General features: G+C 39.6%; 1 protein-coding gene across 1 annotated transcript in view; it reads right to left on the bottom strand.

Moving 5' to 3' along the window:
* The window catches only part of myo1f (myosin IF), a 32,430-nt gene that overhangs the window by 9,861 nt on the left and 6,629 nt on the right, over window positions 1–15,940 (bottom strand). Inside the window, exons 4-20 of the mRNA XM_023287811.3 lie at window positions 11,798–11,887; window positions 11,585–11,679; window positions 11,354–11,441; window positions 11,144–11,233; window positions 9,428–9,559; window positions 9,206–9,340; window positions 7,644–7,776; window positions 7,018–7,214; window positions 6,806–6,886; window positions 6,576–6,662; window positions 6,345–6,431; window positions 5,239–5,406; window positions 4,917–5,002; window positions 4,737–4,818; window positions 4,544–4,650; window positions 4,363–4,461; window positions 4,127–4,271 (exon numbers count right to left, since the gene is read on the bottom strand). Of these exons, the coding sequence (XP_023143579.1) occupies window positions 4,127–4,271; window positions 4,363–4,461; window positions 4,544–4,650; window positions 4,737–4,818; window positions 4,917–5,002; window positions 5,239–5,406; window positions 6,345–6,431; window positions 6,576–6,662; window positions 6,806–6,886; window positions 7,018–7,214; window positions 7,644–7,776; window positions 9,206–9,340; window positions 9,428–9,559; window positions 11,144–11,233; window positions 11,354–11,441; window positions 11,585–11,679; window positions 11,798–11,887 (1,902 nt within the window). The remainder of the gene's footprint in view (window positions 1–4,126; window positions 4,272–4,362; window positions 4,462–4,543; window positions 4,651–4,736; window positions 4,819–4,916; window positions 5,003–5,238; window positions 5,407–6,344; window positions 6,432–6,575; window positions 6,663–6,805; window positions 6,887–7,017; window positions 7,215–7,643; window positions 7,777–9,205; window positions 9,341–9,427; window positions 9,560–11,143; window positions 11,234–11,353; window positions 11,442–11,584; window positions 11,680–11,797; window positions 11,888–15,940) is intronic.

A 15,940-nucleotide genomic window follows, 5' to 3' on the forward strand; every position in this document is an offset into this window, starting at 1 on the left:
TTGGTCGATATGAGCTACATTTCAATTTACTTTTGCCCTTTTTATGAATTAAAGATATGACCGCCTGCCTCATTGTTTCTGGAAAGACACCAGATCGAGATGATTCATCATAAACAGAAAGTAAAATAGGGGACAGCTCTTTAGAAAATGTTTTAAAAAATTCGGTTGGGAAGCCGTCAGGCCCGGGAGCCTTTCCACTCTGCATGGAGGCAATAGCTTTCATAATTTCTTGTTCAGACAGTGGTCTTTCTACATCTACTGCCGATTGCTCACTAATAGTTGGAAGGGTAAATTTTGTGAAAAAGGTCTCAAATTGTTTTTCATTACCACACGATTCAGAGGTATATAGTTCCGAGTAATATTTACTGAACTCGTTATTTATGTCTATAGGATCTGTTAGTTTCTCACCTTGTTCATTATTAATTTCAAGAATTGACTGATCAGCCTGTTGTTGTCGTAGTTGATGGGCCAGGATTTTCCCAATTTTCTCCCCATGTTCATATACTTTATGTTTGGATTTATTTAAGAGGTTTTCTGCATGTTTTGTGGTTATTAAGTTAAATTCAGTTTGAAGAGCCAGGCGTTCTTTAAATATTTCAGATGAAAAAGAGCAAGCCAAGGCATTGTCCAGTCTTAAAATATCACTTTCAATCTTTCTGAGGCGTTCATGTTGAGCTTTTTTTATTCTGACATTATAAGCTATGATTTGGCCTCTAAGATATGCCTTTAGTGATTCCCAGATTAATCCAGACGATATGTCTGGAGTTCTATTTCGCACCAAATACTCATCTATTTCCTTTGATATAAATTTGACAAATTCTGCATCAGAAAGCAGAAGAGTGTTAAATCTCCACGGTCGGTATTTGATGTTTGAGGGCATGTTCAGGATCATCGATAGTGGTGCATGGTCTGATATTACTATTGCGTGATATTCACATTTATTTACAAGTGGAAGCAAAGTATTATCTATAAAAAAATAGTCTATTCGGGAGAAAGTCTTATGTACTGGCGAGTAGAAAGAGTAGCATCTTCGGCCTGGGTTTTTAGATCTCCAAACATCGTTCATCCCATAGGTTTTTAGAAGCTTATTAACTGTTTGCTCTGTTCGATTTGGTTGTACTGTTTTAGATGAGCTGCGGTCTTGTGATGGTGATAAGACACAGTTGATATCGCCTCCCAGGATGAGGTGATGTGAATCAATATTTGGTATTTGAGAAAATAGTCTCGTAAAAAAAGCACTATCATCCCAGTTAGGGGCATAAATGTTTGCCAAGACAACAGGGGTGTTATTTAGCCTGCCCACCACAATTATGTACCGACCGTTAGAGTCAGCTTCAACATTACCAAGGGTGAAAGAGATGTTCTTTTTAATGAGTATAGCTGTTCCCCTAGATTTGGAGTGAAAGTTCGAATGAAAAAATTGTCCTACCCAATTGCATCGAAGCTTTGAGTGGTCATGTGTAGTTAGGTGAGTTTCTTGGAGAAAGACAATGTCAGCGTTCATCCTCTCCAGGTGGGAAAACACCCTCCTACGTTTTGCCGGCTTGTTAAGAGATTTAACATTCCAGCAAACAAAGTTTACCTGGCAGAGGCCGGACTGAGTATTCAACGGTGATCTAGCCATGTGGACTGGGACACATAGTGACAAGAGTAATATTTGGTTGGGTTAAAAAACACAGAGAGGTCAATAATAATCAGCTTAGAAAGTACAAACAATGATCTTAAAACAAATTTTGGTGCAACAGGCGCTAAACCCCCAAAATCACCAGCAAGAACATGGTGATAGAACAACCCTTGAAAGAAAAATCCACACATTAGCATAGCCTATGTGTTTGTTTAGAGTTCTAGCTTTACAGGTGGCTCCATGTGCATTTAGAATTAAGATAAGTCTTTTAGAATGCACAGTAATAAAGAAAAAAAAAAATATATATATATATATTTTGGCGGCCTAGTCCATTAGTCTTTTTATGATTGACTACTGTAACACATCCTATAAAAATATGTAATTACCTGAATTTACTCAGGGATATAGGAAAACCCTGCTTCAGCACTTATTAACTTAACAACACAATTAACTTTCCAATATACAACATTGTGCTTAGCAGTTCAAGATTATCGTTTGAAAAAGATAGTGTTATTTGCGTAGTGCGAGGCTTTACCGTTTGTTGTAGTAAGCCTAGTCACTCCTTACATTTTTTCACGTACATACGCTTGGGCTTTAGCTGGGTCGTTGAAGATCATATCCTTGCCGTCATGGGAGATGCGCAGCCGGGCTGGGTAAAGGAGCCCATAGCGCACTCCCTCTCGACCTCGCAGCGACTTTTTCACGTCGTTAAAGGCCATCCTTGCGCGGGCGACACTTGGTGGATAGTCAGGGAAGATGAGGATGGTCGAGCCGTTGCGCTGCAGTGGGTCTGATTCTCGTGCACGGCGGAGGATGTCGACGCAGTCTTGAGGGTAGTGCAGTTTGGCTATGATCGGTCTGGGTTTGCCATCAGCTCTCTTCCCCTGTAAGGAGCGGTGTGATCTGTCCACCAGTACATCCCTGTCCAGCTTTAGCACGTCACGGATTAGCTTGGATACAGCAACAGGCGTACACGGGGAGCTCTCAGCCACATTCAGTATTCGGATGTTTGATCTCCGACTGCGCCCTTCCAAGTCCACATGTTTCTCACGCAGAGACTCCACGATTTTCTCCAGCGTTTGGACTTTGGTTTGCAGTGTTGTTATGTCATCTGAGTGTACAGAAAGCGCCCCCTCCATCTCTACAACCGTAGTTTTGACTGTCTCCATGTCGATGCGAAGGGCTACTGTGCTGTTAGCTATCTCGGTTTTCACTGACTGTAGCTCCGCTTTAATGCCCTCGATTTCGTGCGTAATCACCTTTGTCACCTCTCTTTGAAAAAGTTCAGTCATTTCGATCTTCATGAATGACAGCAACTCAGTTTTTAGATCTTGAAGTTCACCTTTTCCTGACATTTTGCTGGTTGAGTCGCCTACAGGATGTGTGTTATTGCATGTTTAACATTTCTCTGTAAGGTATTATTTGCAAAAATGTACTTAAAGTATCAAAAAATAAAATTAGATCCGTGAGTTTTACAGTATTTTACTTTTTATTTATAGCTTATTATTGCTGATGTACTCATGTGGAGCATTTCACTGTTGTCAACTTGAAACTAATTCTAACAGCGTTTCTTACAATACAGCCTTCTGGACTCATCAAATACACGGTGTAGACAGTGGAAAAGGGAAATGGTTTGAAGTTTTACCTCAGCTCTTTTTAAATCTTTACAACTATTTTCTGTTCCTCTTCATGCGAACCACTGTGAGACTAAAAACGCGCTTTAATTGTTCCCCCCTCTATGATGTCGAATTTGTCACCCCACCTTTGAATGTGTGTCTTTGGAAGAGCTGTTAACATTTTTCAGTTTAAATGTGGCTGGACAACACATTTTACTACCTTGTATGCAGAGCACAGACTGGTGATAAATTAAAGGAAAAACGGCATAAAGCGTCTTCATAAGGTGTCGGCCCACGGTGTGCCAACAGAACAGCTTCAGCGCATCTTGACAAGTCTCAGCACTCTACTGGAGGGATAAGCACCATTTTTACAAAACATGTTCCCTCATTTGGTGTTTTAATGATGGTTGTGGACGTCGGGTCAGTCCAGAATCTCCCATAGGAGTTGGGTTGAGATCTGGTCACTGGGAGGTCCATAGCATATAATTCACATTATTTTCATCAAACCTTTTAGTGAACCACTAATCACTCTCTCACTCCCCTCAGGACTGAAATGTTTCATGATAGGATTAAGATGATCACTCACAACAATTTTGCATTGATTTGTAGTGACTTGGACTCAAACCATTCCAGCAAAACACCCTCCTGACCCAGCAGATCCTCTCACTGCAGGGCTCAAGCATTCAGAGTTTTCCTTTAATTAGTTACTTGTCTATATAGCCCAGCCTCTGCGTATTTGTAGTTTTATCTATTATTTTATCTACTGTTTTATTAGCTCATCACATGTTTGCGATTTGTAAAATTTGTTACATTTCACCGCTGGTTGATATAGATATAAAAGAAAAAAGAGAGAAATATACTAGAGAACACACAAACGGCTCTGTACCGATTCGGGGTTCTTGACAAAGACTTTGGTGCGTCCCATCTGGTACTGATCGTTGTCCATGTTGACTGACCGGAGGAGGTGAAGGACCCCCTGCTGCTCTGGACCCCTCCAGCTCGGCCATGTCTCAGCCGTCAGAATGGCATACCTGGAACCAACAAGCACACAAAGTCACATGAAGACAGTGTTTTTGAAGTGTGATGCATAAATAGAAAATAAACATGAAGGATTAAACTCACCTCATGAGAAACTTATTGAAGAGCCTGCGATATGCAAACCCAGCCCTGCGTACACGGATGTTTTCCCGCAATCCCAGGTATTCAACCTGATGCCTCACCCTGAAAACAGACGGCATTAATCCAGAAGTGTTCCCTCAGACGTGTTTTATGTCTGTGTATGTGTGAAAGTGAGCATGCTGACCTGCTCTCCTCCCAGTCCTTTGGCCGTTTGGTCTCATTGGGTTTGATGCAGCGGATATAGTGAGGAGTGCACTTCATCAACGTGTTCACCAGATCATTAGCTTGTCTCTGTTGGAACATCGGTGTGAATAATGTGCTGTAGCGTCCTAAAGCGTCTTTCTTTCTTCTGCGTTATATAGGATAAAAGCTCTCACCTTGATCTTGGAGCTTGCTGTGGTCGGCCTGCCTTTCTTTTCCGTGTTGAGGTTTTCAGGGAACAAGCTGCGGATGAAGTCACTAAGGAGGCAAAGTCAAATAGTTTTTTTTTTTTTTTACCGTCCTGCTTTATAAAACAAGCCAAAAATGAAACCATCAGATGGACAAAGGAAACTCACAATTCACTGCTTTGCATGAGCTCAATGAGGTCAGGGAAGAGCACATCACGATTTCTCTCACAGAAGCCGTTGATATCATACGACACCTGAGAAAACACCAGATATTAAAACTGCACACTGCTGAGCTCAAATGTAGCTGAGTTTTAATTTGTTAATGCCAAACACAAGCATGTCAGGAGTAAGTGTTGCAATGTTCCTCTTGGTGTGACTAAAACTTCAACACATCTTCAGTCATCAAGACTTACAGGTATAAATATATAAAATACATGTGCCAGTGTTTCTTCTACAGGTGACTTAGTTCTGACTGATTTTTTGTTCCTACCTTCCCTGCATAGTGATGTATGACGAAGCCGGAGTTCCAGCTGTTGAAGTGCTCATGTGTCCCCACAGCAGCCTGAAGTTTCTGCAGCAGAGTACCATCTGCACCTTCTCCTTTGGCATGCATGGTGGCACACACATCATCCAGCACGCTCATTATACCGGGAGGGTTCTGCAAGGAGAGGAGGCCTTTTTAGGAATTACATGGACACTTACTGAGGTATGCAGGAATAAAAAACACAATGAAAATATACAGTACAAGAGATCATTTGATGTTAAGCAGGAGATTAACGGACAAGATGCTGACATTTTCTCTCTTTGTCTGAATCAGGAAGAAAAGCAGCACTCCAGACTTCAAACCAGCAGAATCACCTCATAGTATGTCTATGTTTTGGTCACATTAGGTGATTCTTCCTGTTCTGATCTTTTGACTGTTGTTTTTTATTTACTGTTTTGGGAAATACACACCATTTTTTAATTATAAAGCCCAACTAGATCTGCATTGGAGAACCACACCTGTTTCTTCTAGAAAACCATTTGTGTAAACCTTGTATTAATTACTCTGTCAAGGAACGCAGTGGAGTAATGTGACGATCAGCGTACATTTGTCTGTCTGTTCGCATTTGGATGAAATTTCAGGGGGAGTTCAGAAATGACACAAGGACCAAGTGATTAGATTTTGGCAGTGATGCGACTTATAGTCTGGATCCACGGATTTGTTTAAGATTTCCGTATCATTGCGAGATAGCTGCACGGTGTCATTGTAACTATGACAACAAATGAACATTATGGCAGCTGCCTGACGATCACATGATTATGATCCTATTACAAATCGACCGCTGCGGACTTATCAGTCGGAAATCATACAAGGAACGATTCAATATATTGTGGGGGTGTTTCTGAGTCCCATCAATTCCGTTACATAGTGACGTCACGTGTTTCGGTATCCGTACATAACGTACACATGCATAACACACACCTGTGCTCAATGCAAGGTCATTTTTTATTAAAGATTTCTTCTGTCAGAAATGATACGACTGAGCAGCCTTGGTGAGTACTGCACTCTCTAAGTGCTTTTCTTGTTTATATGGTGATGCAATTAGAGCTTACCAGTTTATTTTCAATAAGGTCGCACACGATCTTGTTGTTGAAGTACTCGATTGGCGTCCACTTGATGCCCTCCTGAACGTACTCTTCCTGAGAGAAAATTTGAAATTTTAAATGAAACTAATGCAAAATGGTTTCAGGACAAACCTTTAAATCATATTCAGAGTGAATAAAAACTCAACAAATCCAAAGACAAAGGACAATTTGCAAAGACACTAAAGGCGGTGTAGTTACCTGCTCGGCCTTCAGAGTGAGTTCAATAAAGATCTGTTGCAGTTTCTCATTGACAAAGTTGATGCAAAACTGCTCAAAACCATTTTTCTGCAGAAGAAAACACAGTGCAGTCAATGATACATTATTGCCACAGTAAAACAAACCCTGCTGTACTGTGTGTAAAACAACCACTTGATATTTTAGTGGCTGCCTATAAATGTTATGTTTCTGTGAGCTGTAAGAGGACGAACCTGGAATATCTCAAATCCGTAAATGTCAAGAACCCCGATGCTGAATTCCTCATATGGTTTCTGGATGGCTTTATTTATGGCCTGGAAAGGACAGAGAGGAGCTATAAAACACAGACACATTGTGTACCTACTGTATCTCAGTGGGATAAAAGGTGAATGTTTAATTTTATAACGTCTGTTTTTATTGCAGCTGCATTATACAGTGTGAGTACCTCCACCAGGTAGTCAAAGAGCCGTGCATAGAGAGCTTTGGCCAGGGCGTCTCGAGTGTAGGTGGCCTGCTCCTGGTTCAGGGTGACGTTGATGGACTCAGACTTCCCTCCCCACTTTGAATCCATCTTCCTGCTGGTCAGCTTGTCCTGCAGCCGGTTGGGGTCAATGCCCAGCAGGTAGGCAGGGAAGGCGAGCACTGGAGCAAACAAAAGCATGGTTGTGTTTTAAATGCACATAATTACATTATATATATGTCAGAAATAAGCTCATAATGAAGATTCTGACATGTTTAGCTTGAAGACTCAGAGCACAGGATGCCTGAAAATGTATATTTCCACCGTAAATCAAAGAATGTGAAAAATAAATTGAGTACTCTTAGACAGCAGCTGGGAGATGGTGAAATTGCCACTCTGAATGCAAACACCAATTATCTGCTGAGAAGGGAATCCCTCGACAACAGAGACGAGAAGATAAACAAGGTAGTAATGATGTATGTAGATTCTATCAATTAGCATCGCGTCTGCTAAGGGACTGGTTTTGTCATGGTGTTGCTCTAATTTGCTCGTATTCTTGAGGGACACGATGGAAACACCGATGCACGTGTGTGAGTGTGTGTCTGACTCACGGTCGGTGCTCTCCACCTGGCCGTAGTTGCCGGCCTCGATGAAGCTGATGTTTCCCAGGTGGAGGATGCCTGCGATGATCTGCAGCACCTGAGTCTGGATGTCACCTGGGATCCCGATCACCTGCATGGCTTCCTGGAGACCAAACAGAGACGCAGCGGTTTGTAACAGATCAGCCAACAGATTCAGTGGAAATATTTCACTTTGATTAATTATTGCCCTAAATAATTATCAGCTCTGATAGTCATCATCAGTATTGTTATTTTCTTATAAATGATTTCTAGAAAAAATATATTGTATGGCTCTGATAGAGTTGCCTCAGGTCTTGATATTAGCCCCGCCCACAGCACTGTCTGATCAGTTACATATCTAGTAATAATCTGTTAAAAAGACTAAATCACAAATAGTGAAAAGCTCTCTTTTAAAGAAACATGCAAAGCATAAACAGACATACGCATTTGAACAAAGTTTTGGGTTGGATTTTGTGTTAAATTCTGAATTTGAAACCAATATTTTCAGTTTCACTGTAAATGTGTACCTGTTCAGTATACTGGTTTTATGTCCTCTTCATTGCTAATTGCGAAACTGAAATCAGCCCCGAGAGAAACATATTGGTTTGTCAAATTAGACTTTTTTTAAAAAAAATGTACTATATTTTTACTTTGTCAGTCTTTTAGTTTCTAGCATCGTAGGGTGAATATAGCACATACACCAAAGTAATTATAGCTAGTATTTTTCATTAACTTTAGTTTTTTTAAATCGAATTTTAATTTTTGTGTTCAGTTCAGTTTGCTTCATTTACTTCCCAGAGTGGGTTTGCTCATTAAGTTTTCGTTTGTATTTTCTTTGATATTCAGTTTTAATTTAGTTTTTAATTCACTTTAGTATTGTTTTATTTATTTTCTTTTATTATAATGTGTAGCGGAAGGAGGTATTTGCCTCTTTGCAAGAGACAACATTGAAAAAGCTCAGAGTATCAATTAGAATTTAAAAAAACACTTTGTGAGAGCAGCTGACTTACAGTTATGTATGCTTCTCTGTCTGAATAAACACACACACCCTAAGGCTTCCTCATGCCTGTTGTGTCAACAAATTTGACTAAATTCATAAAGATAAATGATCTTTTAATCTTGGCGGCACTGTGTCAGAACAGAGCTAAGCTCTTTAAGATGAGCTGACTCCTGAATTATTTTGGGTTAAGTTTACCACACTTCAAATTTTGGACCATTTATTATTGAAGTACAGGACACTTGTGGTTCACATTGTGTTCAGTTTGTGGCCTCTGAAGTCTGTGCAGCCTCACAATTTATGAGCATTAATGGATCCATCCATTAATTTGTGACAAAGACAAACAGAAAGTCAAGGGAAAAAAAGAAAATCCATTTACATTTTATAACAATGAATCTTTTTTTCTGATACCATAAATCATCTCATGTCTAAGTTCTGCCCCGGGGTCCTACAGCAGGTTGATCCAGTCATGTTTTCAGGCTTTTCTTGTTATTGGGAGCTATAAAACATAGATAAATTACAACATACAACTGCTGTTTGTCTCTACAGTCAGTACCATTGTCTCTTGGAAGTCTTTGCTGTCGTTGGTCCCATCCACCTTGTACGTCCCAGACTGGTTGAGGTAGTAGTAGTAGTCTGGGGTCATGATTCCCAGGCCCTCCTTCTGCTGAGTGTTGGCGCCCTCTATCAACTGGAAGACAACAGTGCAGGTGCAGGAGACGTTAGATATCATATGGCCTCCTCCACTGATCTGTGACGGAGCTCATCAGCCTCTGACCTGATAGTAAATATGGAAGTTCCTCTCGCTCTCATTTTGGCTCACCACCCTTGACTTCTCCAGCAGGAAGTTTGAGATTTTGCCTCCATCTGGCTCTCCTCCTCTGCTGAACTGAATCTCAAAGTATTTCCCCTGTTAGATGCAAGATCAAAGTCAACTCTCAGGTGCTGTGAGCAGGTAAATCTGTCAGATCCGGTTAACACAGCAGATGTAAAGTACAGAGCAAAGCAGAGGTGGAAGAAGCGAGAGTCAGATTGCTCTCAGGATGTTAAAACAATGCAGCAGTTACTCTGATAAACAGCTTCCATGTTTGCTACATCTGTATGAGCTGCATGCATCTAACTGCATTGTCCCACCATTTAAAGGCTGACAGGAAGTTTTACAAGTTTATGCCATGATGTCTTGTGCAAAGGCTGCAAATATGCATGCTGATGTGGTTTATAGGTGTGAAATTAGAGCATCAGGACCCCTCTGATGAGAAACAAGAGGTAGTGTTTTTATGTGCAACAAACCCACACCACAGCTGAATTAGGCCTCATGCTGCACTGTAACACAATCATTTAAGACTGATTGGCTTCTGAGTAAATATGCCATGTACACTTATGTTCTTGGTGATCTTCGTATCTTTATCTCTTTAGAGAACATAAGCATGATTGGTCTCCATTCCTAGACCTGAAAATGGACACGATGATTCAGAAATCAGCAAGTCTGCAGCTGTACTGGACACTGGAAGGCTCTGCTTTGAGCTAAATGCTAAGATTTGCATAATAACATGTTGATGTACTGGATGTATACTGGTTTTAATCCTCAGTGTCTTTGGTTAGCAAGTTAGTATATTAGCATTTTCTTTCTGAAAAATTATTCAAACCAATTAATCAATGATCAAAATAGTTGGCGCCTAACAGTTCAAAAAATTGTGGGGGTGTTAACAGTTGACAATGGATTAATTATTGCAGCTCTAATATGACAGGTTGCACCAAGTTTTACAATAATCCATACAACAGCAACTACAATCCATATTCAGCTGTTTCGCTGAAAACAGCAAATGTCAACCTCAGGGCTGTGCTTGAGGTAAACGCAAGAACCGAGGCATCAGGATTCATCCTCTTTGAAGCAGGAATTTTTGTGCAGAGGTTCAGTCATTTCTGTACAAAAGTACAGAATGTGTAGTCATGCTGCTAGCAGAGCTAAAAAATCTATAAAACTGCAAGTTTCTGCATCAGATATTCACTGATGAGCTACAGTGTAAAGCTCCAGCTGTCAAATTAACTTAGTGTTTTGTTAAATCCTCTTTATTGAATATAAAGTAGGAGCGAAACAGAGAAAATTTCTTAAAGTCCTCCTCCAGTCACTGTTTTAACAGCTACACAGTCATCTATGTGTCAAATGTGCAAATTCTAAGAGATCTTGTGTAGTGAAAACAATTCTTTCCTACTTAAAATGTTTTAGATCTCACTTTACACTGTTGCTTCCTTTCGATCTGTCTACACATGGCCGAATTTCAGACCAATTCTGAGGATACAAAAAGTCCTGCAGGGCAATTTGAGAGGGCTGGTTCCTTTGGTTTGCTACATACAAAACCCCAAAAGCTGTGTTTTTGAGGAGGTCATTGATACACTGCATTTTTGAGATGGAAATGTTCAGCCATGGTGTTGACATTTATTTTATTTCATAGACAGAACCTACAGTAGGTCTTAATGCACAGACGACACTTACAAAACGACTGGAGTTGTTGTTGCGGACGGTCTTGGCATTACCAAAGGCTTCCAACAGAGGATTTGACTGTAGGATGATGTCTTTTACATGCTGCAACACACAGTGACACAGTGTGAGACACAGGAATACTTACACATCACACTGCAGGAAATTCAAAGGTGTCTTGAGTCATTTTGAACGTTTAGATAAGTTGCTGCATCCTGTCTCTACCTGCACTTTTGATCCACCTCCGGATACTTTAGAAATGTAACCCATGATGTATTTGGCTGCCACTGTCTTTCCTGCGCCGCTCTCACCGCTACCACAACACCACGATAAAAAAAAAAACAGAAAACAGCACCCATGTTATTCCACAATTTACACCAGCAGCTCACACAGGACAAACACAAACCACATGTAAAACACCAGACACATAGAATAGGTGTGAAAAGTCATAAACACCTGATGATGACACATTGATTCTCTCCATCGATCATCATGTTTCTGTACATGTTATCAGTCAGAGCGTAGATGTGGGGAGGATTTTCATACTGGGCCTGCAGAGTGGGTCACACGTGGTCAGTTCAAGTTAGAGCGTCAGTAAAAGGCAGCAGGAACAGCTACTGAGCCACACACTTGGTGAACTTGGTGAGAAACTCGAAGAATTTTACTCACAGCTCCTTGGTAGAGTTCAATCTCTCTGTCAGTGAAATAAGGCATCTGTTTGAACGGGTTAACTGATATGAGTACAGGGCCAATGTACGTCTGAACAGCGGAGTAAAGGAAAGTTTGAGAATAATGTGAAATATGTTTTCACTAAAGCCCAATATTTGACTCAACAGATTGGTCAGTAACCCTTTTTTTTTAAAATATAAGAGAATAACACCAGTATTTTAAGAAGCCTTTAAATTTCTTTGTAATGAAAGCACAATTTAAAGAATTTTGTGGTGGATATTTCTGCACTGCAGCTGCTTCAAACTTGTCAGCTGACTCATACACTGAAGCTGTCCGTGGCACAATCAAAATGATTCAAATAAAAAACAGCTTTGAAACTTTCATGATCCTTTTTTTTAAATGATTATTTCACAAATGGATAATTGTCTGTGAACCTAAATTTAAATTGTTCACATTTGGGTTGTTGCTTCACAATTACATTTTTGAACAAAAGTTTAAAAAAATAAGCTAGAATAGGTATTCATCCATTATCTATACACCGCTTATACACCGGGGGGCTGGAGTCTATCCCAGGTTGACTTAAGGTGAAGGCGGAGGCCCCCCTGGACAAGTCACCAGTCTATCACAGGGCTACACATAGAGACAAACAATCACACTCACACCTACGAACAGTTTAGAATCACCAACTAACCTCAGCATGTTTTTGGACTGTGGGAGAAAGCTGGAGAACCCGGAGAAAACCTACACATGCACAGAGAGAACATGCAAACTCCATGTAGAAAGATCCCAGGTCCAGGCCGGACCTAGCTAGCTGCAAGGCAACAATGCTAACCACCGAGCTACTGTGCAGCCCCTAAGTTAACATAAATAGTAGCGCTGGGACTTTAACTTAATTTCTTTAATTTCGATTAATTAATTACAGCTAAAATAATTAAAATTAAAAATAATAACGCAATTAATTGCACCCTCCTCAGTCCCCTCATTTCTGGCACACCGGTAACGCTGATGAACACTCCAGCCCAGTAGGTGGCAATAATGAACCTAAAGTCTGTTTGTAGCCATGAAGAAGAAGCACAGGAAGTACTGAGTGAAGTCAGGCACTGGTGAACAGTGAAGGAAGACGAGATTGAGCTTGTTGGACAGAAAGTTTCCTTTTAAAAATCTTCCTGATGGCAGCTTGGATAAATCCTGGTTGTGTGCAAATTGTACAACAAAGAGTTTTCTGATCACTGCATCACTTCAAGCCGACGGTATCACCTCAATGTAAAACATGTTGCTGTTAGCACCAGAGCTAACGTTAGCTACGAGTTATGCTAACGGCTAACGGTGAAGCCATCCCATAATAGACCACTTTTCTAGACAGTGCTTGAGTTTACAGAAAGTCTTAAAATGTTGAATAAAATCGCTCTAATTGCACTTAGATTTGCAGTAATCTGTGAATGTAGCACACAGATGAAAAATGCAGATAAATAGAAATGAAACATTTTTGTGGTTTAAGTTTTTACTCTGTCGAGGCTCTGCCTCCTTGGAGGAGGAATAACCTAAACAACAAAAATATCTCTTTTAATAACTTAACTATAAACTTTTTGTTTATAAAAAAATTACATAAATAAAAATTGATATTCCTATAAAAAGAACCATCAAAATGACACCATTTATCAAATCCAGAAAAGATGAAAACAGAATGAATCTCTGGATTTTCAACTTTCTGAAGCTCCATGAACTACTTATGCTGATTTTATGTGCCATACAGTGGAAAAAACAACTAAATTCAGGCTTTAAGTAATCAAAATCACTTTTTTCTATATGTCCCATTTTCTTTTTTTAAAATAAATTTTAAATTATAAACACGTATATGTCTATTCATTGATTCAACTGTCAACCACAATTTTATTTGAATTGAAAAACTTCACTTATTGTGTCAAATATTGCTATTTGACAAAACTGCAATTAATTGTGATTAATTATAAAGCCTGTAATTAATTAGATTTTTTTAATTGAGTCCCACCACTAATAAATAGTATAAAATAAATTAGTATAAGTGATTAATTTCTTTGTTTTGTACTTGTTTGGACTGTACTATTAGCACTTGGGGGAGTCCACAACCAGCTGTGGACCCAGTAGTGCATTACATTTGGCATATTAAACCATGCAATCATTTATTGGCTTCACTGTTTTGGGATTGGAGAAGTTTGTAAATATAACTCACAGATTGGAGCGACTGGGTCTGTGGCAGCCTGTAGACCACAGACTGTATAAAAAAGATGGACAAAGCTGCAGTGATGCCACTCATTGGTTTGTAAACTACTGTTTTGAATATGGATGTCAATATTTTGGTCTTTTGCAACTGCACGTAACAAGCAAACAGTGGATCTGACTAGAAATCGAAAAGGCACTATGCATTGAGATATAATAGCAACCTGTCAATCACAAGGTAGCCTCGCCCTAAGGCATACCCCGCTTTATTGTGTAGTTTACTCTAAATAGGGGCATAGTTTACAAAATGAACATTATGCTGTATTGAAGGAGACTTGACACTACCAGTAAAGATTATAAAATCATGAGAAACATGTTTGCTGAGGTAACAAATAAAGTGAGAAATATGGTCATTTTCTTACAGACTTCTGTACAATCTGACGTCTTGGTGTAACCAGATGAGTCGCCCCCTGCTGGCTGTTAGGAAGAATGCTGGTTTAAGACTATCACATTAGCTGCACTTTCAGACCCATTATTACGCCCATCTTTTATATACAAGCTAAGCTGTAGATTGACGCGGGTGCTAATGATACAGTCCAACAACAAGCACAAAACACAGAAATCACTTCATATTTTTGCTTAAAATTCAAATTCTTTAGCAATAAATGTATTGTGGTTGGTTAAAATTCTACTCAGAAATAATTATTCAATGGTGAAGTAAACTTAAAAACAAACCTGTTTTTCATTTCACTTATTTTGGTGGTGTACAAGTTGAACAAAGAACTACAAAGCATTACACGGACACTGAAGACGCAGCTGACAGAGCAAAACCATCACCAATGACTCTGCAACTTTCCTCTTTAAGGACACCTTTCATCAATTTCACACCATAGCTAAAGCATGATACCAGCGTTCGATGTGCAATAAAGTCAATTACACAAAAAAACTACAACCTCCAGCAGTAATTCAGCTTTGTAGTTTGGTAAATTTTGGTACCACTTTGTAACTTTAGTAAAGCAACACCAGGGAAATAACCTAATGTTTTCCTGATTCATTCTGGCACAAATGTGAATATTTCAGTCTATCTTTAGCACAAACAGCCACTGTAAAGTTAAACTGAGATCAACACCAGCATGATACACAGCTGCACCAACGACATTAACATGGTAATATTCATCACCATGTTTGCCACGTTCAACCTCCTACTTTGAGGCAAGCACAAAATACAATTGAGGCCCGAGAGACTGTCATTAGTTTTTTAGGTATTCAGGACAAATTTAAATGTTGCTCTCTCTTCATGGCACGACATGAAGTCAGAGCATCACCAATGAGATTACAGTTCTCTGTTGAGTTATTTAAATCTACACCACAGTGATGAACTGACCAGCATCACTTCCCACAAAGCCACACTTGCAGTTGGTGGGGGAAATACTGAATGTCAGCATTTCCTAAAAACTTGTTACAGCTGTGGCCATTAAGGGGATTAAACAGTCTGTCTACTTCCTGACTATAAAGGAACTCTATAAAAAAGTCTAGCCATGCAAATGTTAGCAGAAGAATAAAAACCGATTATAGCAATCACTTACTTAGTTATTTGTTGTTTTAGTAAATAATAAAGCCGTTAATTAACTATATTCACCTGCTTATTGTGTCGTGTTAGTTGAGGTGGCATCAGCTGTTCTTGTTTAATGTAATTATTTCTTAGCACTCTAAATATGGGTCTGATGCTCAGCTGTACTTTAAGAAGACGGAAGTGAGCTGTTGAGTCACACGGTGAATGCAGAAGAGGAAGAGTGAATTTCTTGCATTTATGCCCATATATGTTTGTTTGATGAGTGTATCTGTGTGTGTTTGGAGGTGTGTATGAATGTATGAGAGTACAGAAATCTGTGTAACAGACAGTGGGAGGAGATGTGTTTCATTAATCAGGACTAGAACATAAATGTT

This window comes from Amphiprion ocellaris, chromosome 2, assembly GCF_022539595.1.
Source record: "Amphiprion ocellaris isolate individual 3 ecotype Okinawa chromosome 2, ASM2253959v1, whole genome shotgun sequence".
Taxonomy (NCBI): Eukaryota; Metazoa; Chordata; class Actinopteri; family Pomacentridae; genus Amphiprion; species Amphiprion ocellaris.